This window comes from Pogona vitticeps, chromosome 1 (genome assembly GCF_051106095.1).
Source record: "Pogona vitticeps strain Pit_001003342236 chromosome 1, PviZW2.1, whole genome shotgun sequence".
Lineage (NCBI taxonomy): Eukaryota > Metazoa > Chordata > Lepidosauria > Squamata > Agamidae > Pogona > Pogona vitticeps.
The window spans coordinates 182,911,611-182,934,927 of NC_135783.1; the positions used below are offsets into that span (position 1 = coordinate 182,911,611).

The following is a 23,317-nucleotide window of genomic DNA, read 5'->3' on the forward strand; positions in this document are numbered from 1 at the left end:
AGGTACTGATTATCCTTTTTGAACTGGTTGTTCTAAAGCATAATTGTTTATTTAAGAAAATCTGTATCTTCTCCATCCTCCACAGGAGTTATGGTGGCTGGCAACAATTTTCAAAACTATTGAGATCTATTATTTCAAAAGTAACCTAATAAAAAAGTGAAGAAAAAGATCCAGCAGGTACAGCAAGTGAAAAACAGCTGAGAAAGGTAATTCATTATATGGGCTCTGCCCTTGACCTAGCTTTTGATGGCATCGTTTACTAACGTACCCTAATTCAGCAGTGACATTGATGGGTCTGTGTACCTTGCCAGTAACAACGCATGCTTCCTCGCTTCCTCTAAAGCAATTCTCGCCGCCTCCTCGTGCTTCTTCCTTCTCTCTTCAGCCTCACGTCTCACTTTCTCCTCCTCCTCTTGTTTCTGTTTCTCATACTCCAGCCTCTGTTCCTCCGCCATCTCTGCCAAGCGCCGGCGTTCCTCCTCTAACCACAGCTCCCTTTCTTTCTGTCGACGTTTTTCTGCTTCTAAGGAACAGATTTTTTAAGATAGTTGGATCTTGAGTCCACTGGTTTCAGTGGGCTTAGCTATAACTCACAGGCCTGAGTTGCTGAAAAAGGTGACATATGAACCAAGAACCATTTTCTTTTTTTCAAAATGGAAAATATATGATCTGTTTCAAGCTAGAAAAGATTTTCTCTGTTAACAGTGTTCAAATAGATGGAAACGTTGTTTTAAAGAGGACAAAAATTGGGTCACAGAGAAGACAGCAACACCAGCCAGAATCGTAAAGAAATTTATCTAGGACAAACGTTGAGAATACTGAAAAAGGTTGCAAAAGTGCTACTGGAGAAATTAACAATCTTGTATGCAGCCTGGCACTAGGTTTCAGTGGGTGGAGAGAGTTTTCTTTTACAAACTAAGGTGACTGTCTCCTGCCACTAACCAATTAGCAAAGTCTTTCTCTTACCTCCACTTCCTGTCACTTTGCTTCTGGTTGCTTTGTTTTGTTCTCTCTCCTCCTCTCTGACCATTGACCAAAGCAGACATGTTTTTCTCTGCTTCCTGACCTTTGGATCATGTGGCCTTCTCCTTCTTCCAAATGACTGAGAGATCCATACTTAACAGAGCTGAGCTGCTACTGAGCTGTTTCCGCCTTTATCCTTTTTACTCTTCTGATTGTAACTGAAATCAACTGTAAGTAAAGTTGTATTTCTTTTTCCACTCGAGCTACTTGTAGCATGATTTTTATATGCAAAGGTGTAGTTTCATTGTGAAAGCAAAGGGGCTGGGTGGAAGCTGGGATTTTTAGCTATTCTCCTGTGCTGCAACAGTTTGTGTTTTAGTACTTTTTGCTCTGCTAACTAAAAAGAATCAATAAAAATTCCTCCAATAAGTGCATGGCAGAATCTCTATCAGTGAAATTATTCATAGGCAACACTAAATGCTACACAAAATACAAAAAATTACAGACTTGGTAGGGATCAGTGAAAATGTATCATGTATAAGCCAAAAAACCAATGAATACCTGAAATTGGAAGGGACTCCAAGAGTCATCTAGCCCAACCTCCTACCAATCCAGGAATCTGCAACTAAATCATTTCTGACAGATGGCCTTCCAACTTTAAAAACTCCAATGAAAAGGAGACTACCACCTTCCAAGGTAGTGTGTTCCAGTGTCAAATAGCTATTACTATCAGGAAGTTCCTCCTAACATTTAGTCTGAATCTGCATTTTGTTTTTGTAATTTGAATCTATTTGATTGGATCCCACTTTCTGGGATAGCAGAAATCAAATTTGTATTCGTGAAGGCTTTCATGGCTGGGATCAAATAGTTGTTGTGGGTTTTTCAGGCTCTTTGGCCATGTTCTGAAGGTTGTTCTTCCTAACGTGCAGCACAGAGTGCTGTCCTCTGAAGATGCCGGCCACTGAGACTGGCGAAATGTTAGGAAGTACAACCTTCAGAACACGGCCAAAGAGCCCGAAAAACCCACAACAACCAGAAATCAAATTTGTTCCATTTTCTATGTAACAGCCATCCAGATACTTGAAGATGGCTATCAGCTCAGTCTTCTCCAGGCTAAATATGCCCATCTCTCTCAAATGTTCCTTATAGAGCTTGGCTTCCAGGCCTTTTGCCATCTGGGTCACCCTCCTCTAGACACATTGCAGCTGGTCCATGCTCTTCTTCCACTGTGGTACCCAGAAATAGACACAGTACTCCAGGAGAGGTCTAACGAAGCAGAACAGTGTGGCACCATTACTTGGCCTTGATCTGTATTGCATTTACTTTTTTGCCACTGCGTCACAGCTTTGACTCATATTTTATACTTTCCATAGTGTTTGTGGGCATATAACACAGTAACACACCAAAACATTATTGGAAATTAAAATGGTGGACGTTCCTGACTACACAACTCAGAGAACAATGGAGACGAGGATAGATACCCTGAACTGAGCTCTGAAAGAAAAAGCATCTCTTTTCAGCCCTCTTCTGTCTTTCCATCTCTTGTCTATTTGTGTGTGTGTCAGTGGGCTACTCTGTATGGGCATTTGAATTAAGATATTTTGTAGCTGCTGGTAAGCAGGCAAGGTTATTTGTTGAGGTCTAGTGATAGGACAGCAAGCCTTTAAAAGAAGAAAGGAAAAAAATGGAACAGGAAGGGAAGAGGTAAACAAGTAGACCCAGGCGCCAAGTGTGGGGAGGAAAGGATTCAAATGGTTAACAAGCTGCAAACAAGGCTGATTTCCTCCCCTCTCTCTGCTGACATGTGCGGCTGCCTGAAGTGAATTCACCCGGGGAAACCAAACTTTCCAAGTGCAACTTCACAGTGGATGCTTTCACATTTTTCCTGCTGTGTAGTCACACCCTTCCTTTATGTAACTGGGAACTTATCAAATGTTGTTGTTGTTGGGGGGTAGAATGGCAAGAAGTCCTAGAATGTCACTGTGTCAATGGCTCAAGGGGATTGTGGGAAATATTAATTGCCAGCTTACAAGATGATAGTCCTGACCCCAACACCTGGCTCAGAGCACCTGCACGTTCTTTTTCCTCCTGCTGTTTTTTCTTCTGCATTTCCAGAATTTTCCTTCGGTGTTCCTCCTCCTGCTGCCGCATACGTTCTTGGGCTGCCTTTTCAGCTTGTCGCCTCCTTTCTGCCTCCTCCTCCAGGCGCTGGCGTTCTTCTTCTAGCAGCTGTTTTCTTAAACTAAAGAAAGATTCCTGTCAGAAAGGTCCAGGTAGGATATTTACAAAGAGACAGTGGAGATACTGGGTGGCTTTTAACATGCCTTCTCTGGACCTCCCACTTCAAAAGAGAAAAAGGAACATTGCCAATATAGGCCATTCACTGCTGGATTCAAGATAAAGAAGAAACAGAAGACACAGGAAGGGATAATTGGCAGGTATCACTTCGGAGTCTGCCAGGAAACCTAAATTATTCCTCTCTTCAGTATTTATGAATTCAGGTTTGTAAATACTGGGCCTCGTTTCCTTTAGACTTGAGATTTAATGGTGAACAGGTCCAAGCAATGATCAGAAGTACCCCATCCTGATATCAGGGTAACTCAGATAGTTTGAATTTTAAAAATTCAATGCTGTTTTTGTGGGCCAACATTTGAACACTTCTGACAAAGGCAGGGTACCAGATGAAACACACTATGAAGGGTATTAGAGAAGTCGGGTTACAGAAATGTCTGTGTGGCGTACAGACTATGAGACTTCTTTATTTGGACCACTGGTGTTGGGTCATAATGGTTTGGGATCAGGTTCTTTACAGCCGTGGTTCCCAAACTTGGATCCCCTGGATCTTCTTGGACTACAGCTCCCAGAAATCCTGGCCAGCACAGCTTGTGGCAAATGCTTCTGGGAGTTCTAGTCCACGAACCTTGGGGGACCCAAGGTTGGGAACCACTGCTTTACAGAACTAATGGCCTCCCTATAAACCTGCCTGGCGATTAAGATGGGTTACAGAGTCCTGGCTTGAGTGTCGGCCAAGAGCTGTGTTGAGTTTGGCAGGCAAAAGAGACAGGGCCACCTTAGTGGGGGGCGCCAACCCCTCACCTCACTCAGGCCTCCTCCATCTTGTCCTTTCGGAAGGCCCTACAAATTTGTCTGACACTAATTTTAACAAATTCTGTAGTGTTTGTTATGTTGTTGTGGTGACATTTTTACATCCTTTTTGTCTTATAGTGAATTGGCCAGTTAAAGTGGATGCTCTCACGGCTTTTTTCTTGTTGTTGCTGCATTTTTGTTAATTTATCTAATTCATTTAATTTTTAATGTTGATACTGTTCAATCAGTTTCAGAGCCATGTCAATTTACAAGTTTATATGATCCCTTCTGGTTGAGTCATAGGTACATGGATACGGATGACAGACAGAAACCTATGCCAATTGTACCATTATTTTTAATCAGTGAGATCATTTTCCAGTCAATTTGGTGAGGAACAGAAAGGAGTTAAAGTGTCCTGCAAAGAAGTACTTTTTTTCCCTAGTTTTTCTTGCCTAACCCAGACATGACTTAGGTCTACAAACCGCATCTCCTCGATTCTCCTCTGCTGCTCCTGCTCCATCTCTTCTTTCATCCTCTCCATCCGCTCTTGCTGCTCTTGCTCTTGACGCTTCAACTCTTCCTGCTCCCGACGTTTCCTCTCTACCGCCAGCCGTCTTTTCTCTGCCCTTTCTGCTATCATCCTCTCCCGAGATCGTTTTGCTTCTTCTTTCTTTGCAGAGAGATTCTGGCAAAAGGAGGGTTCGAACTAAGCACAACGACACACACTCGCTGTGAGAACATCACACATTCCCAGAAGTGCTCGGCTTCGCTCTGCCACTGGCCAGAGTGAGTCAACTAACGCCAGTCCCACATAGGCACCTTCCTCAGCCATTCCCCCCTGCTGGAGGTCAGTGCTGGGTATACGACATGGCCTGTCCCATTTAAACAAGCCTGCTGCCTCCGTGTACAAGAGAGAAGACTGTCCTCCCACTAGTGCTGAAGTAAAAAAAAAATCAAGTGTCAGTCCAGTTCTGTATGTGAAATTTGAGGAGAGTGGCTGAAATCCTGACCTTCACCTCAGGCAACAAAACTTCTCAGGCCAGCATTGTTGAAGTGGTGGATTTTTCCAGAGGGCCAATGGGGCCTTCTCCTTAGTTTTGAGACCCTCTGCTTGCCGGTCCGATTGACTTTGATCTGTGAAAGTCACCGTATACAACAAATACACCTCCTACTCCTCAGGGAAAGAAAACAAAACAGTGATCTATGGGAGAGATGGGTGAGCTTTCTCTAAAGTGAAGCCAGCACTGCAAATTGGGGGGAATACTTGAGCATTGCGCGTGTGGGAGACCTGGCAGCAGGCAGTGCTCAGAGAGGGCTCTCCCCGTTTCCCTTAGAGGGAATCAATCTGGCACACAATACTCACTGCTGGACACTTCTTACTCAATGAAAGTGCAGGTATATAGATGTTAATTTAAAACAAAACCAAACCAGGCACTCTTCACTTGACAATATGCTGCACTGCCCCTAATTTTCTCAGTATGTTTTTGTCTGAAAATGACCATTCTTACCTCCTGAACAACATCAGCCTGGGAGCCATCTGGATTGAAGACACCTGGTGGATGAAGAACAGTTGGTGGCTCTTTGCCAGGACTGTTGTGGGACCCAGGAGGACGGCCAGCATCTTCTGAAACTGGCTGGCTCTCCTCAAGTACCAAGGGAGCTGCCTCTTTGATAGGGCTGGAAGGAGAACGGCTTTGGCCAGGGGGGCTTCCTAAATGATTGCCATCTCTTTCACCTGCTTCTTCTTCATCATCCTCTGTTACTTTTTCTCCTCCTCTTCCTCCCCCTCCTTCTTCTACAAAAGGATCAAACTGGTCCATGTCAGCATCTCCTTCACTTTTTCCTTCCCCTTGGTTGGGTTCATCAGCAGTTTCTGATCCTTTGACACCTTCTAGCTTCTCTTTGAAATAAGCCCCTGTCTTCCTGGCAGCCTTTTTCGGCCTTGGTTTCACTTTAAAAAAAGGAAAAAAAGAAAGATGCTTTTTTTTTTTTTGCTTAATAGGAACACGCGTCTAGAGCTGTAACCACCACAGCAAAGGCTGCTCTTTCAGAGCTAGGCTATCCACTTGCAGTTCCCATCACTTCCAGCAAACCTGGTGGGCTTCAAATTTGGTCCCCTTGGTAGCTCAGGAAAAGCACCCTTACAGAGTTTCTTCTGAGGAAGCTAACCAAGTAGAAGCCAGCTCTGGAGGACCCAGGGGGCCATTCATACTCTCTCCCCACCCCCCCACCTCCTCCACTTTTTGTGGGTTTTGTTGGTTTTCCTGCTTTACTACTAAAACAAGGTTGAGATGCTTGCGTCAGAGGAGAATCCTATCCTGATAGATACTGGAAACACCATTTCCCTATTCTTTAGCATGAAATAAAACAAAACAAGAGGCTATTCAAGTCCCACCTCTGCCCTAAAAATAGAGAGTGACTTTTATCAGAATAAGTGTAGTACTGTAACAGTGTAAAACTTGTACGCATAGGTAGTGAAGCTTTATTGAATTTTTTTCTTGCCTTAGTGCCTCCTGTGTATAAATATATATGGGGGCATTCCTGGATTCATCTCTGAGTCTGGATGGCCAGATTTCAGCAGTGGCCAGGAGCGCCTTTGCACAATTAAAACTAGTGCACCAGCTGCACCCGTTTCTTGAGAGGTCTGATCTGGCCACAGTGATGCATGCCCTTGCTGCATCTCATCTGGATTACTGTAACATGCTGTATGTAGGGCTGCCTTTGGAAAGTGTTGCGAAAGTCCAAGGGTCCAAAATATCACAGCTTGATTGTCAACTGGGACTGGTTACAGAGAACATATAACTCCCCTGTTGCTGCAGCTCCACAGGCTACCAATCTGTTTCCAAGCACAATTCAAAGTGCTGGATTTAACCTATAAATGACTTGGGTCCAATCTGACTAAAAGACTGCATCTCCCTCTATGAGCTTGGCTGGGCTTTAAGATCATCAGGTAAGGCCTTTCTTCTGTATGCTTGGGAGGGATTCTGGGGAGAGGGCCTTCTCTCTCGCTGCTCCCAGACTCTGGAACTGCCTCCTATGGAAGCTAGTCTGGCCCCATCACTTCTGTCCTTCTCTAAGCAGGCAAAGACCTTTTTCTTCAGGCAGGCTTAATGACTGGTGGTCTGAGAGGGTTTTTTAAATGGATTGTTGTGTTCTGTTGTTCTAAAGGTGCTTTAATGTTAATTTTATTTACCATTTTAAAATAATACTTATTTAATTCTTTAAACATATTTGTATATTTGCTGTTTTTAGCTTTTGAATGTTGTCTTTTTAATGATGTGAGCCACCTTGAGTCCATTTTGGGGAGAAAGGCGAGATAGAAATGATTTAAATAAATAATAAGTGTGTGTGTGTGTGTATCTATTTATGTATATCTATGAATGTATATATTCTCATAAGGTTATGCTATTTAGTTTAAAAAACATCAAGTGGATTTTGCCTTAGGGTGCAACTACACAGCAGGGAAAATATGGTTTGGTCCACTGTGGTTCACAATGGAGTAAAATCACTGCCCAGCCCAGTTTGTAGGAATCAGCAGGGCAGAGGCAGGAGAGCTCAGTTTGCACAAGAGTTCTAACACCAGAAGCTGCCTTAGCCAAAGGGCTAACAATGCTCATTGGTCATTTCCACCTCTCTTTCTCTTTATTGTTCTCCTTAAGTGCCCCAGCAATTCTCCTCCACTACTGAGCTGAAGCCCTTTTTAAGAAGACAGTTTGGAGACAAGAGACACTCAGTTGAGGGGAAGTGACATCCTCACAAGCACCCCTTTGCAATGTCAAAAGGAATAAATGTCAATCACCTCTTCTGGCTGAACAACAACAACAAAAGACAATAGCCCCACCAACAAGACAGATGACAAGGGAAATTGCCCACATTAAGCTTTACATCATGTGGATTTAATTGGAATCCCCCAGTGCCCCATCTGACATAAATTGCAGGGTAAATTGTCAACAGTCTCCCCCTTAGATCACCATATAGTATTAAGGATCTCCGTCCATTTCTGCCTATCCATACCTACGACAAACACCTGACTTCTGTGTCCTTCTTTCTTGGGTCTCTTTTCCTCTTTTGACACAGATCCAATCGCCTTCAATTCGCGTTTCTTCTGTTTTGTCATTTGTTTATTTTCTATAATAGCTGAAGCCTGCAAGGTGGAAAGGAAAAGGAAAAGAAGAAAGAATAGAATTGCACGTTAGCATGTTATTTGAGTGACAGGTGCTATATAAGTAAAAACAAACTTTGTGCTTTGGATGTTCCCCTGTAGGTGGCTTACAGTAGGAAACTCACACTGAAATTTCTCAGAAGACCATTTTGATCTATACACACAAAGACTATTTACGTTTAAATTTCAGCATCTTCAGAACTGATGACCCCCAAAAGTTAAGGGCCCTCCAGAACAGGAAATGGACAGAAGTATGCACTGCGGGGTGGGGTGGGGGGTGAATTTATCCCCATTTTACTGCCAGAGGGATTCTTCTCAAAAATGTATTCAAGAGTTGTGTCTGTTCGTGGAAAAGAACCAGTCTAACCCAAAATGTGTTGATGAAATTACTAAATTTGAAACTGGTGGAGAGAATTCTGTTGGTGATTTATTTGTGTGGAGCTAAGTGGCATAACTCACTTTTCTCTAGCTAAAAGGTGCCAGCTCCATTACTAGGCGCTAGTGGCAATGCAGTGAGTTACACAATTCAGTGTACATATAAATCACCAATTGGATTCTGGCCAGTTTGCACTTCTGTATTGTATTGTGATGTATGGAAGTGAGAGCTGGACCATAAAGAAAGCTGACCGCTGAAGAATTGATGGTTTTGAATTGTGGTGCTGGAGGAGACTCTTGAGAGTCCCCTGGACTGCAAGGAGAACAAACCTATCCATTTTGAAGGAAATCAACCCTGAGTGCTCACTGGAAGGACAGATCCTGAAGCTGAGGCTCCAATATTTTGGCCATCTTGTGAGAAGAGAAGACTCCCTGGAAATGACCCTGGTGTTGGGAAAATATGAAGGGAAGAGAAGAAGGGGATGACAGAGGACACGATGGTTGGACAGTGTTATTGAAGCTACCGACAGGAATTTGACCAAACTCTGGGAGGCAATGGAAGACAGGAGGGCCTGGCGTGCTCTGGTCCATGGGGTCACAAAGAGTCGGACATGACTTAACAACTAAACACCAAGAACAAAAAAATCGCAATGTAAGATGTTCAACATTGTCAGGAGAATGTATGAAAAGTTATAGACAAATTTGGAATGGCTGGTGGAGAATGTATTTACCTATGGATAAGAATTGGTTGACAGAATGGAGTGAGTGAGGAACACGGAATGTTGGCGAGAATAGATCTGATTGGTTGAGAGAAACAAGGGGAGTGGAGTGTTGGTGAGGTTTGGGAGCAGTCGGTGGGGAAGAGATATGGAAGAGGGTGGCTTTGAGTCTGAAGGAGCAGTCTGATGGCATTAGGTTGGATTCCAGGGGTGGAATGTGACACTTGCACTCCTAATTTGTGCTTGAAGTCTGCATTTTGGATCTCAGTTTTAAGAAACCGACTTGGCATGGACATCTGCCATGACTTTTCGAACACTCGTTTCCCCCCTTCATCAAGCTGCACACCAATATATTACAGATGTATAATCTGTAATGTATTGGTGCATCCCTTGATGAAGAGTACCGGAAGTCAAAAGCTAGCTTTTTGTTTTAAAGATCTAAGAAAGCATTACCTGTCCTTGTGTAAGGACTACAGGGATTGTTGTTATTTCAAAGAAAACACTTTATTCCTCTGGCGATTTAAAGACGCCACCAGCAACATAGTCAAGTGACAAGGGAAAGGAAGTTTTGACATCAGTATCAAAGGCAGTTATGTCACGAGAAGACAAGACACACCAGAAAACATGACAATGTTAGAAAAAGTTGAAGGCAGTAAGAGAAGCCCTAAGATGAAATGGATTGACCTAACAAAAAGGATTCATAGCCTTTGGTCTGCAAGACCTTCCAGATTTCATGAATTCCATTAAAGTTGCCAGAAGCTGGAAGTGACCAAAGACCGAACACATTCATAAACATTTCCAAAGTGCAATATTAGAGATGGCCACTAGGGCGAAGACTGCTGTACTGTATCTGTGGGGGATCAGCTCCAAACCCCCACCCCTGGATGTCAAAAAACAGGGAAGTAGGGAACGCTGTACATTGCATGGTCTCTGGCTCCCTCTAGTGGCCAGTTCTAGTAAACACATCCTATATTTCTGAGGTTTTTTATTTGGTATTTTCAGGCATAGGATAAAAGAATCAGCGGATAGGGGGTACTACTGTGATGGGCTTCCAGTTACACCCCTGCAGCATGCACGGCAATGAGTTAATTGCCCAATCCAAGCTACAATAATGGTACTGGCTGCTGAGACATAACGATGGACACAATGACCTATCAGATTCTGCTCTCTGGAACAGACAAGCTTGCATCTGTGTGCAAGATGGGCAAAACGTTTAGCAAGATTTTCCACACAAGCCTTCATGGCAGTTTTGCATGAGTTTGCACCCAAGTGCAGACTCTCAACACTCACCCTACTGGAACCGGTGACTTTTGCTTTGTTGCTGGTATTCTCCGGCAAAGCCATCTCATCTCCCGTTCCGAAATGCTGCTCAGAAGGCCACACATCCATTGTTACGCTCTCTTTAAATTCCCCACTGTGGTCAAGAAGCTTCATAACAATATTATTTGCTTGGGGGACACTCTCCCTTTGAAAAAAAACCATTATGAAATAAACAGAAAAGACAAATTGTTACAAAATATTAAGCACATTATACTTTTTTCCTCCTTGGGGGTGAAAAAAAAGTAAAACCAATAACAAAACGAAGCTTTTCGTGTCCCCATGATCACCGCCCCAGTTTGCCTACACTCGTGTGACGTTTGCTTTTGTTTACCTGCACGCAGCGAGATCCCTTGATGTACAATTCATGTCATTGTAATGGCCCCAGCAGGTAACTGCCTTTCTCTGTATCTCATTACCAAGAAAAGGAAGAAATATTCCACTGTAGTATTAATGGCAGTCTCAAGACTCTTCTCCGTGGTTACTGAAATACTCCCTGTGACTTTCATCTTGTGATCTCAAAAGCCTTGCTGTACACTTCTCAAATCCCCGAGCAGTTAGACTCAGCACTCCTGTGTTTAGAGTCCCTCGGGTGGCATGGAGAGTGCTCAGGGCTGGTGGTGCCTTTTGTAATCTTTACTTTACTTTAAAAATAGGCAAACAAGCACTCCTTCAAGGCCCTGGAACTTGGAAATAAATGATTCCAAATAATTAATTAGTTGCAATTGATTTCTTTTTGCAATACCTAAGACATAATAGTGAAATTGAGTACAACTGAAGGTTGAATAACTTCATTTCTATCATGGTGTAATGATTTATGTATTCTTTATTTATTTATTGTATTTATACCCTGCCTATCTGGTCAAATGACCACTCTAGTCAGCTAGTATTTCATATGAAATACAGTGGTGCCTCGCATAACGAGCGCACCGTTTAACGACGAATCCGCATAGCGATCTATTTTTTTAGATCGCTAATGCGATCGCATTGCGATGTTTTAATGGGTAAAACATTGCATTGCGATGATCGGGAAGTGTTTTGCTTACCGATCTTCGCATTGCGATGTTTTTTGAACAGCTGATCGGCGGTTCCAAAATGGCCGCCGAGTGCACAAAATGGCCACCGCAACCATTTTCGCGCCCTGCCCGAGGGCGCGAAAATGGCGGCGCTATGGAGAAACTTCACTGAACGGTGAATTTGGGCCCCATAGGAACGCATTAAATGAAGTTTAATGCATTCCTATGGCTTTTTCCGTTCCGTTTAGCGATGTTTCCTCATAGCGACGATTAATCCGGAACGGATTAACGTCGCTATGCGGGGCACCACTGTACTGAGTATTTCATATGAGTGGCGCAGTGATAAATGCTGAAGTCCAGGGGCTCATCATGACAGTCTCCATAGCCTCCTCCCCAACAATGAGAGGACAAAAATGCAGGCAGTTGGATGGATCCACATTAAGGAATGGATTTTTATAGTCCTTGTTTTCACCAGGAGCAGGTCTTCTCTATGGCTAATGGTTCCTAATTTCCTATCCAAGACCATATCAGCCCGAAACACTTTTTATTACAAGAGGTGTAAGGTTCTAAAAATATACTGTTCCTGGGGAAAATTATTTCTTCTGCAACTGTTGTGAGGCTCTCAGCTAGGCTCAGGGAAACCTATGAGTTGATGTCATAGTTCCTTCTACTCTGAAAATCTTGGGCTTCAACACTATGAATCCTAGCTCCTCTATGTTGCTGCTCGCCATGGAAGGGGCAGGGTCTGAAGAGAAGAAACGGTGGGGTTTCCCACAGAGGCTCACTTCATATCCCAGGTCCTGCCTTATGTGAAGAGTCCCACAAACAGAAGGGGCTCTCCTTGTCACACCTTTTGCTTCTCACATGAGCAACACTTTCCCTTCCTTGCACATTCAGTAAACAAGCTTAAGAAGACATGGATCAGGCTTGTAACTTCTGTTATAGGTAGCTACAAGACTGTGGCCTCATTAATGGCGGAAGAGGAATATTGCGTGACTGAAACAGTAGCTCATACTGTGCCTCATGCTCTGTTATGGGTTGATGATAAGGTGGGCAGGAGTAGCGTCTTGTTTCATAGTTTAGGACAGTGGCTTCTAACACTAAATTCTTTAAGTCAGTGGTCCCCAACCTTGGGCCTCCAGATGTTCTTGGACTACAACTCCTAGAAGCCTTTACCACCACTTCTGCTGGCCAGGATTTCTGAGAGCTGAAGTCCAAGAACATCTGGAGGCCCAAGGTTGGGAGCCACTGTTTTAAGTAACTAAAATAAAATATTTGGTTACTTTGGAGAAACATCGGATTAGAATTTCAAAACTTGTAGCAATTTATACACATGGCAACGAATTCCACAGCAGTAAAATTCTGAGTGAATATTACATCTGTATTCTTGAATGCTTGCACGGCCGGAATCTGATGGTTGTAGGTTTTTCGGGCTGTTTGGCCATGTTCTGAAGGTTTTTCTTCTTCATACCCATAAGGTGCACCCCAGACATCTTTAAAAACAAACAAACCCTCAAGCTGTCTAAAATCTGGTCATGTTATTCACTTGTCTTCAATGGATGCACCAAATCTGTGTGCCTGATGAATTTACACATCTTATTTTCTTGTGCCTATAAAACATCATGTGTTGGGAAAGTCATCTAATCTACTTACATCTCCCATTCAGAAATGGTTGGATGGGCAAGGTGTGGCTCCAGATGTTTCAGCTCAGCTGATAGAGGCAAGTTATCCAGTGCTCTCCCAGTATCTAAAAAGGGAACTGACCACAGAAATATATATTATGGTAGGAATAATTGCAATGATTCTGGAAAAAAGGGGAAAAATAGCAATTAGCTTTTTAAAAATGGTCTTTTGGCAATTTCCAATTTTAGAAAGTGTTATATTTTGGGGAATTGGTTTTCTGTGTGTGTGTGTGTTTTGTTTTGTTTTTAAATGTGTCCTAATCATTCTATGGCACAGAGGCCCTGGTCACTAGTTATCCCCCAGTTAGTTTGTCGCTTTTTTTTTCCTGGTCAAGACATTTTCCCGGCCAGTGGAATAACCGCAGAACATTTCCCTGACACCAGGAGGGTTGTGTTATTTTGTACTTTTGTTGTACTGGTGCATTCCTTGACGGGATTGCCTATGTGCAGGCCCTGCTTGGCTACTTTTCAGAACTGAAGCCAGGAAAGTGCGCCCCCCCCCCATTACCACAGCACACATTATTTTTTTAAAAAATTTCTTGCCCGATACATTGATACATTTGTAAAAGTATATCACCGGGCGTAATAATTTTTAAAAAGTTCTATGAGAAGATACATTGAAACATTGGTATACCAATGTCACTGGGGTGGGGGGATCACCAGTACTGTACTGCTGCACGGATATCCCATGTCCATTGCGTGCGATGCATTTCTGCAGGAGCAGCCGGTGCAACAGAGGGACATTTTCCTAAACAGAATGCCCTTCCTGATCAATGTTCCTTGTCATTTCCACCCTCCTGTGTGCGAGTCATCCCCCTCCTCTGTGGGGTTCCATTGCGGCCGGAATGAAAGGGGCTGGAAACAACCACTGCGGGTAAACAAGGGAGGAGAAAAGCTGTCTAGAGGAGGGGCAGAGTCATGTACGCTCACACAGTCACACACCTTAGAGGCAGCCTTGTTTCTGATATATTGATGAATTTATATATATATCAAGGGGTTAAATTGCCCCTTGAAGCAAGACAGAAAAAAAACCAGTACCATGGTGTAGCTGGCCATAATGATTCAAATAAATAAACTGGTACTACTAAAAGTTCTTGGGACGTCCATCCAAGATATAAACCACATGACCACAATTCAGTATAACAGAGGTATGGAAAGTATTGGAAGAACTAGAACATATTTCCCTCGTGTGACCAGAGCCAGAGTTAGACTAAAATTTAGATTATGCCCAGCCTTTTGTTTGAAACATTGGTATCATCTTCCTACCAATAGAGTGTGCTCTTGTGCCGAGAATGTGAGAAACTGCCTTTCCTCCTGGATTTACTGCCACTAAAAAAGAATTGTAGAAGTGAAACCTAGGAATTACACAGTATTTTATTTAGGCAATACATTTCTTACCTCCCACCCCCACTCTCTTTTATCAAGAATCACATACAAAAGAAAATGGACACAATTTCAAGACAACTCAAAGCGAGAAGGTAACGGCCCCAGTCCAACATGCCAGTTTCAATGAGCTTCCAATCCTGTGGTGGATTGTGACCACTGACCCATAGATGTCTACTCACTGAATTCAGTGGTGTTTTGTCCCCGGCGAGTGAGTATAGGATTAAAGACTGCATGTACTAACTTGATGTCCTTAATGGTTCAACCAGGTGCATGGCTACTAAGAATAAAGTTTTATTGAGGTCAAGGAGACTTACTTCCAAATGTTGCATAAGACTACAATCTTCAGCTAATTAATTAAAGAAAAACATGATAGGCCTTAAGAAGACAAAAGACTGCCAACCCTCCTTCTCCCACATTTAGGAATGTTGAAATACACTTTCAGCAGGCACTGCAACCCACAAAGAGCCACTGTCCATCTAAGGGTTTAAGGGAATGTTTTTCCCTACGATTAAGCCATTTCCACTCTGCAAAAGCACTTCCTCAGGCTTTCTCAGAGATAGACGCCTGACAAGCAGTCAGACGTGAAAACTAAGCCCTTCTTCACCTCAGTGTAAGCTATAGGATCTCAACCATCAATCACAAAGCAATGTACATTAAATACAAGATATGGCAGTGAGAAAAGACACAAGCTATGACAGACGTCATGTACCATTTGGGAGAGCACCTCTTCTAAACACATACTATATTCTGTAGTTTGCCCCTGATTTTCACTAGCAGAAAATGCCCTGTTTTGAATCGTAATGGGGTTCTTCCAGATGTAGATGCTGATGGTTAATTTGCATCATCCAAATGATGCTTGTTTTGTCCTGATTTCTTTCATGTGAATCACATTCCAATGCTTTTTACTCTTCTAGTGATGGGTGGTTTTTAAAAAAAATCTTGATACTTCTGTGCCTACTCACCCCACTTTTCTTGTGTGCACCTGTGTAACCGTATGTTCTGCAAGGCCATTGGGTATATCCTCTCTGACGTCTGCAGCAATTGATTGAGGTACACTGTGCAAGATACCTCTCCTTGCACATACAGCTCTTTTGTCTTGTTCTTTCATTTTGATTTCCAGTTGCATAGAATGCTCTTCTGCCTCGAAAAGAGTGAACCTTGTTCCACTTTAGTTTCCCTGTTCTTTCTCCTACAGTGGTTTCTTTTCCTGACAAGCATTCTATCTGAAGCTTCCCTTCCCTTCCCGTCCCTTCCCTTCCTCCCTCCCTCCCTCCCTCCCTTCCTTCCTCTGTGCACAGATGATCAAGCACTAATGTATCAATGCAATGATTCAGCACTAGAGTCAATCATTTAATAAGAAATTTGGGGAAACTATATATTTATTAATTAATTATTTATTTCATTAATTTATATACTGCCCTATTAGTATGATGCACTATTCTGGGCAGTTGACAAATAATAAAATGAATCAAGCAATAATAAAGAAACAGTAAATCAAGTTGCAAAACGTGAAAGTAAAAATGTGTCAACTTCCAAAGCCGAGGTACCACAACATTTCATAATAAAATGGCAGGGCTATGGCAAAAAATTCACGCAACGTTGCAATCAAAAACCTCTTTGAAGAACAATGTCTTCCACAACCTTTTAAAGTTGGGGAGGGAGGGGGCAAGACATAGCTTGACTGGGAGCTGATTCCAAAGGATTGATGCCACAGCTGAGAAGGCCCGGCTTCTGCTTGATGATTTCCTGGCCTCCTTTTGTGTAACCACATGGAGGAGCAACCCCTGGGTGGAACTGGTGCTGGTAGATGATATTGGTGAATTTTGTTCCACCAAATACAGTGGTGCCTCGCTTTACGATTGCCCCACATTACGATGAAACTGCATTACAACGATCTTTTTGCGATTGCAATTGTGATTGCAAAACGATGGTCTGAATGGGGTTTTTTTTCGCTTTGCGATGATCGGTTCCCTGCTTTGGGAACCGATTCTTCGCAAAATTATGATTTTCCTCCAGCTGCTCGGTGGTTTCAAAATGGCCACCGAGTAAATAAAATGGCTCCCCGCTGTTTTCTGGGACAGATTCCTCGCTGCACAGGCACTGAAAATGGCCGCCCTATGGAGGATCTTCGCTGGACAGTGAGTTTCCAGCCCATTGGAATGTACTGAAGGGCTTTCAATGCGTTTCAGTTGGCTTTTTATTTTGGCATTATGACGTTTTCCTTCTACAGCGATTTTGCTGGAACGAATTAACGTCGTAATGCGAGGCACCACTGTAGAGCTAAGCACCAAAACCTTGAATTTGATCTGAATTTGTCACAATCTGATTTGTTCACACCTGCCACTAGCCTGGTGGCCACATTCTGAACCTACTCAAGGTCAACCTCAAGGGAAGCCCCACATAGACAGCATTACAGCAGGCAGTCCTGGAGATCACTAGCACATGTACCAACATCCTGAGAGATCCCTCATCTGGGTAGGGACAGAGCTGGGTAATAAGCTTCATCTGACTAAAGGCTGACTTGGACACAGGTGCAACCTGGGAAGTAAATTACTGGAGAAGGTGTTCCCACTGTCCCAAAACATAATGCCCTGCAAACTACATCACCAGAACATCACCCAGAGTCTTCCCCCCCCATCCTTTGTAGAATGAAACAGCAGATGACATAGATAGGGGAAACACCATTCAAATTGTTCTACTCTGAAAAAGCTAGAAGCCCCAGCAGCAGGGGGGAAAACTCCAAATCAGAAGCAAAAACTCTAATTCGCTTTGGCTTTTGCTTCCTGTGATGATTTAAATATGAAATGACCTGTTGTGCTTCCAGAGCACCTCCTGAAGTATTTGCCAGTGTAGCCCCATCCTCAAATAAGGAAGCCGGCCTCTTTATAACTGTAAACACGACTTACAGCCTGACTGCTCTATGACAGATTTGTGTGGGAGTTTTATCCACTTGATTCAATACACATTTTGTTTTGATGCTTATCGTATTTTCATTTCACACACCCCCCCCCAACAATGCTAGGCCAATTCTCACATGCTTTTGGAAATGAAGCATGAAAGGTTATACGTGTAGCTGTTAAAAGACAGAAAGCAGGTGTTATGTAGTGTATGTAAAAGATCAGGTTTAATACCCTGTGGTATTAAACCAGCAATGTGTTGTAAGTTAATTCTGTCTGTGGTGCCTCCCTGTCCGTAGTTTATGCAACAAAGAATCCAGCAATCCCATAACTTCAAGCTCTATTTTCTAGTAGGTAAAGGTGGAACAGAAATATAATAAACAAATGGTCAATCCTTGCCCACAAAAGAGTCTGCAATTCTGAGCCTCATAACAAGCTAGCAATGATCCTTTGAGACTAGCATTTTATTTTTAAACTACTGTGAATAAAATTATCTGGAACTATTGGCCTAAATCCAGTTATTTAGTGTAAGAAAATCCATATCTTTCAGTCTGCTTCTAACTGGCATATAAAAAAGTCCCCACTGCAATTCTCAGGGGTGTGCATGCCCACACCAAGCCAGCATGTGGGCAACACCCCTGAGAATCCAAAGAGTGAGTCTTTATTTGCAGGTTAAGACACATTGAAAATTATGGATTTCCTTGTGCTACACAATAAGATTGTGGCCACTGTATAATAGATATGGCAGTAGTGCAATCTTTTCCCCCACAAACTCTTCAGATTAGGATTGGGGAGTGTGTGATGCGCGCCCCCCCGATAAATGTTTAACTACAGCTCTCATCATCCTGTACAATGGGCTGTACTGGAGGATGGGAAAGGTAGCAGGGCCACACATCCCCCATCCCAATTTTACATTTTATACTTTAACCCCTTGAATGCATCTGTCGAACCCCACTGGAGAAATAAAGAAGAGTAGAGTGTTTTATTACGATATTGGTTCATTTTGGTTTCCTACCTGTTTGAAACTTTGGGGCACCTTCCTTCCCAAGATACTGTAAAATGTTTGCCTTGTATTCTTTTCACAGAGCACAATGGCTTTGTGGGTGGAACAGTCTGTCAGAGTCCTGCCCATCTCCGGGCAGCAGCCATGCCAACCAGCAATTACCCAGTTGGTTTAAATGGGATTTCCCCTTTACAAAAGGAATTGGAGAGCAAGGGATCTGAAAAGAAGAACCCACTCTCTGAGCCTGATCTCCTTCTGTCCCAGGAAGCTGATTTTCCAGGGTCCTGACTTGTAATTTATTTGGTGCATCTCCATAAACAATAGGGCTCTCCTCTCTCTTTACATGGATCACCTTCCACATGGAGAAAAGTGACAGCACAAGAGATGGCCGGGTGGGGACCGTAAACACGAGTTCTAAACAGCCAGAATAGGGGTCATTACTCATGCCTTCTACTGAGCACATCTCTCCTTCTAGCTTCTCAAGGTCTCCACAGCCAGGACTCAGGATTGTTCTTTGCTTAGATGAATAAAAGCTTGACCACTCAAGCAAAACCTCCCCCTATTCCCTAGGGACTACAGACACCCATTCCTGGCAACCTCTTATTTTCTGTATTTTTAAGACAGATCTTTATCTGTTTGTCTATTTCAATGGTTCTGAGCCTTCAGTAACCCAGGTTTTCTTGAACCACAACTCCCAGAAACTCTGACCAGCACAGTTGGTGGGTGAAGGCTTTGGGGAGTTGCGGTCCCAAGAACAACTGGGTGACCCAAGACTGAGAACTCCTGCTCTGTTTCTCTTTCCATGGTCTGCGGTCTCCCACCCTCACTATTTCACCTTGGCTATCTATGTTTTGTTTTCTTTCTCATCTGTGGAGGCTCAGGCACACAGGCTTACCATAGATTTAAAAACAAACAAGCCCCAAACATCCCCCTTTGCATAACAATAACCAGCAGTACCACTGTAGCCAATCTCAGTGATGTTGCCCTTCTGGACAAACTAGAACAGACCAAGGTCAGCCAAATAGCCTTCTGGAGTGGGGGGAGGGGGGAAGGGGGAAGAACAGTATTGGGCTTTCGGATCTATGTGAGTTTTAAAACCTCTAGCCCAGACATCCTTTGCCTGCACATCTGTAGCACCAGAAAAGTCAATTTACTGTGTAAAGATCTTAAGAATTTCTCCCCCGTGATCCTTTTGGTGAGCTGTTGTAGGGAGAAGCAAAGAAACGAGGGGGGAGAAATACTAATACAATATAAGCTCTTTGGATACAACTCTGGAGGGAGTTTTCAGAACTGAAAGGGCCTAGTTGTTACGGGCTTACTCACAAGAATTTCTATGTGCGTGGAGTTCAGAAGCAGAAATCAACTGAAAGATAAAACCCATGCTGTGCGAAAAGGTGTGCTTTAGATACTTCCCCGGTGTGAGCAATAAGTAGCTCGAGTTAGGCGGTTTAGCTAACAAATGCTGGGAAATCACAGGTTAAGAGAATGAAGATCCCTTGCTAATGTACTCCTGCACTGGTTCTTTAGACCTGCCAACAAGACACGACAACTCTTATTGGGTGGCTATACTCTGATGCATATACTTTGGCCTTGAGAGAGGGTCATCTATTATATTATACTGTATTATCAATGCCCCTTGTTGTTGTTTTTTAAATAGAATGTTGGAACTCCAGACCACTTTTATATTGCAACACAGTGTGATCTGAGATCTTGGACACATTTTAACAAACAGCTGACTCCTTCCACCAGCAGCTCAACCCAACTAGAACCAGACTTAGCATGCTGTCCATACCTGGGCTAGCTCCTACCTTGTTCCTTCCAAAAAGCCAGAAATTATAAATCAAGAACAAACCTCGAGCTATTTTCCTGGCTTGTAAAGGCTGTAACAAACTGGGAACATGAGCTTGGACAACACAATACATTTCTTGGTTTAGCAACTCTAGCCATCAGGGGGCCAAGCAAGGCAGGCAGGCAAAACAAGAAGAGTTCACTCCCACACCTTGTTCTATTTTGCGCATAATCAATAATGCTATGTGGAAATGCCCAGCAACTGCCTGAAAGATTGATATAGGCTAGTGGTTCCCAACTTTGGGTCCCCAGATGTTATTGGACTAAAACTTTCAAAAGCCTTCACCAGTAGCTGTGCTGGCCAGGATTTCTGGGAGTTGTAGTCCACAAACATCTAGAGGTTGGGAAACCACTGCTGTAGGCAGTCGCTGGAAATGTTACAAAAAAACACGAGCCCTGCTGGCCAAACAAAATACTATACGTTGCATACTTAAGCCTCAAGTTTGCATCTACTCGTGATTAGTCCTGACACTGTGAAGTCAACAGAATAAATGCTGAGAGGAAGTATTGAAAGACGTGTACGTTCCTATAAATAAGACAGGTAGTATTTGTTTTAAATTGCTAAACAGATGACAACTCAGTCAGTTGACTGTACCAGTTAAGAAAAATTGAGGTGTTTCATTTTCTTCATCTTTGTTATTTGTGTTATATATTTCAAACCGAGCCAGTCATATGACCACAAGGAATATAATTAATTCATTCCCACTGTACCTGACACTTTAATGTGACATTCCAGTGAACGACTCTTTTTGCTTTATTCCAGGATTCTCAAAGCCAACCCCATTTTTACAAATGGTACTTAAGTACCGATAAATGAATACGAATTAGGGATGAGTGAATTAGTCTGTTTTTTTGATCTGTATTACTTTCAAGTGTGTTCATCTCCAAATCCATCCCATCCTGTTCTATTTCTGCATTCTTAAAAAAATGTGTGATTTTCTTAAAAAATAATATGTTGGGTTTCAATGTGTTCTGAGCATGTTTTTGAGTTGGAAATGGGATCTAAACTTTCCAGCTTGACAGCTGGTGGATAATTTAGTCCTGAGCTGCATGTTACTGTATGAGATATGGATCAGACCTGTTTTATTACTGAATTTGCATGTAGCATGCATCTGTTGTGAATTTTTGGACAGCTGCTCTTCTCCACAATAAAAGGCAAAGTTTTAATTGCAAATCAACCTGTTCTACCATGTTTCCCCGAAAATAAGACAGTTTTATATTAATGTTTGCTCCAAAAACGCACTAGCGCTTATTTTCAGGGGATGTTTTATTTTTTTCATGTACAACAATCTACATTTATTCAAATACAGTCATGTCATCTTCTTCTGGTTGCTGCACAATGGCGGAGGATGGGGTTTCATTTAACTGGGACTTATTTTGGGGGTAGGGCTTATATTACGAGCATCCTGAAAAATCCTACTAGGGTTTATTTTCAGATTAGGTCATATTTTCAGGGAAACAGGGTATGTATACAGTGAAGCAAAATGATTTACCGTAAATGCATGGCCACCGTTTAAAATTAAGTCTGCTGTGCATACACATATGCACCAAAGTATGTCTTTCTGAGTAAGAAGTTGCTAAGAATTTTTACCCTGTAACCTCCTTGTTTCCTGAGTTTCATATCCAGCCACTCCCAGCTCTTACACATGTGTGTAAGACGTAGACATTGTCTAGAGGGGCGGGGTGAAAATCGAATAAATAAATAAATAAATAAATAAATAAATAAATACATACATACATACATAAATAAACAAATGAATAAATGAATGAATGAATGAATGAATGAATAAATAAATAAATAAATAAATAAACAAATGAATAAATAAATGAAAGAATGAATGAATGAATGAATGAATAAATAAATAAATAAATAAATAAATAAATAAATAAATAAATAAATAAATAAATAAATAAATCAGCTTATTGTAAGGAGTACTTCTCCTTGCTGCCTATAACCACTGCTCCTGAAATCTGTAGCCCATTGCCATCCGGAACTGTGGTAGAATTAAAGGTATTATTTGGAACAGCTTAACTTTTGGGGTTAATGAGAGCACAGTGACATTCCTTTTGCAAAACAACCTCAGGGCAAACTTGTGATTGGGGGTGGAATCTACCTGGCCAAAGGCGCACTCGCCCTTTGATTGCTGGTAAATGATAGCAGGCAGCAGACTTCACTAACCTCCAGAGTATCTGCAGTGGCATTCACAGTAGTGGGGGCATTGAGAGGCTTGTTGGGGACTCTCGGGTGTTGATTGTCCAGGTCCTGTTTCTTATAGACTTGACAGGGCCTCCAAATACAGGGAAGAAACAAATCTTGGGCACCCAGATTTTGTTCTGCAGGAGCTCCCATCTGTTAGTCAGAGGAGCACCGGTGCCTTCTGGAGAAAAATGTTTCAGGAAGAACGGGCAGCCACCCAACCGTTCCAGTCTGCTTTGTGCCCCCTTCACTTTCCCAGTATCTTCAGAGACCATTGACAGCATTGAAGTAGTATTGAATTGTCACTCCTGTTAGCTTTTGTATAAAGAAGGGAAATGGGAAAGGAGTGTCCTGTCCTTTATTTCGGGTACCAAAATGTCTTGGGCTGGGTCTGTTTCTACATCGCATCTACTAAAAGGTGTCTGTGTGGAGACATCCATGCCAAGCTAGTCTTGATGTTTTCAGCCTTTGATCTCTGATTTATGAGTTTCAGATCTAAGGACAGACCTGTGCGTCAAGCAACTCCTTTCATCTGCTTTGCACAGATGTAACCTGGCATTCAAGCAGCCCACACAGCAGAAAGGGGCCATTGCAAGAATCACAAATCAAGCCTACATTTGACATGCATCTCCCGATAGTGGACGTTTTCCACATGTGACAGCTAA

General features: G+C 42.7%; 1 protein-coding gene across 3 annotated transcripts in view; it reads right to left on the reverse strand.

Moving 5' to 3' along the window:
- The window catches only part of KIAA2012 (KIAA2012 ortholog), an 84,928-nt gene that overhangs the window by 8,857 nt on the left and 52,754 nt on the right, over nt 1-23,317 (reverse strand). For 2 of the 3 annotated variants that reach the window (XM_078379737.1, XM_072978721.2), the window contains exons 15-21: nt 13,293-13,398; nt 10,597-10,771; nt 8,065-8,194; nt 5,559-6,001; nt 4,533-4,735; nt 3,033-3,205; nt 304-523 (exon numbers count right to left, since the gene is read on the reverse strand). In XM_078379737.1, the coding sequence (XP_078235863.1) occupies nt 304-523; nt 3,033-3,205; nt 4,533-4,735; nt 5,559-6,001; nt 8,065-8,194; nt 10,597-10,771; nt 13,293-13,398 (1,450 nt within the window). Of the gene's footprint in view, nt 1-303; nt 524-3,032; nt 3,206-4,532; nt 4,736-5,558; nt 6,002-8,064; nt 8,195-10,596; nt 10,772-13,292; nt 13,399-14,587; nt 14,651-23,317 lie in introns of all 3 variants that reach the window. The other variant, XM_078379732.1, reaches the window with a different exon arrangement.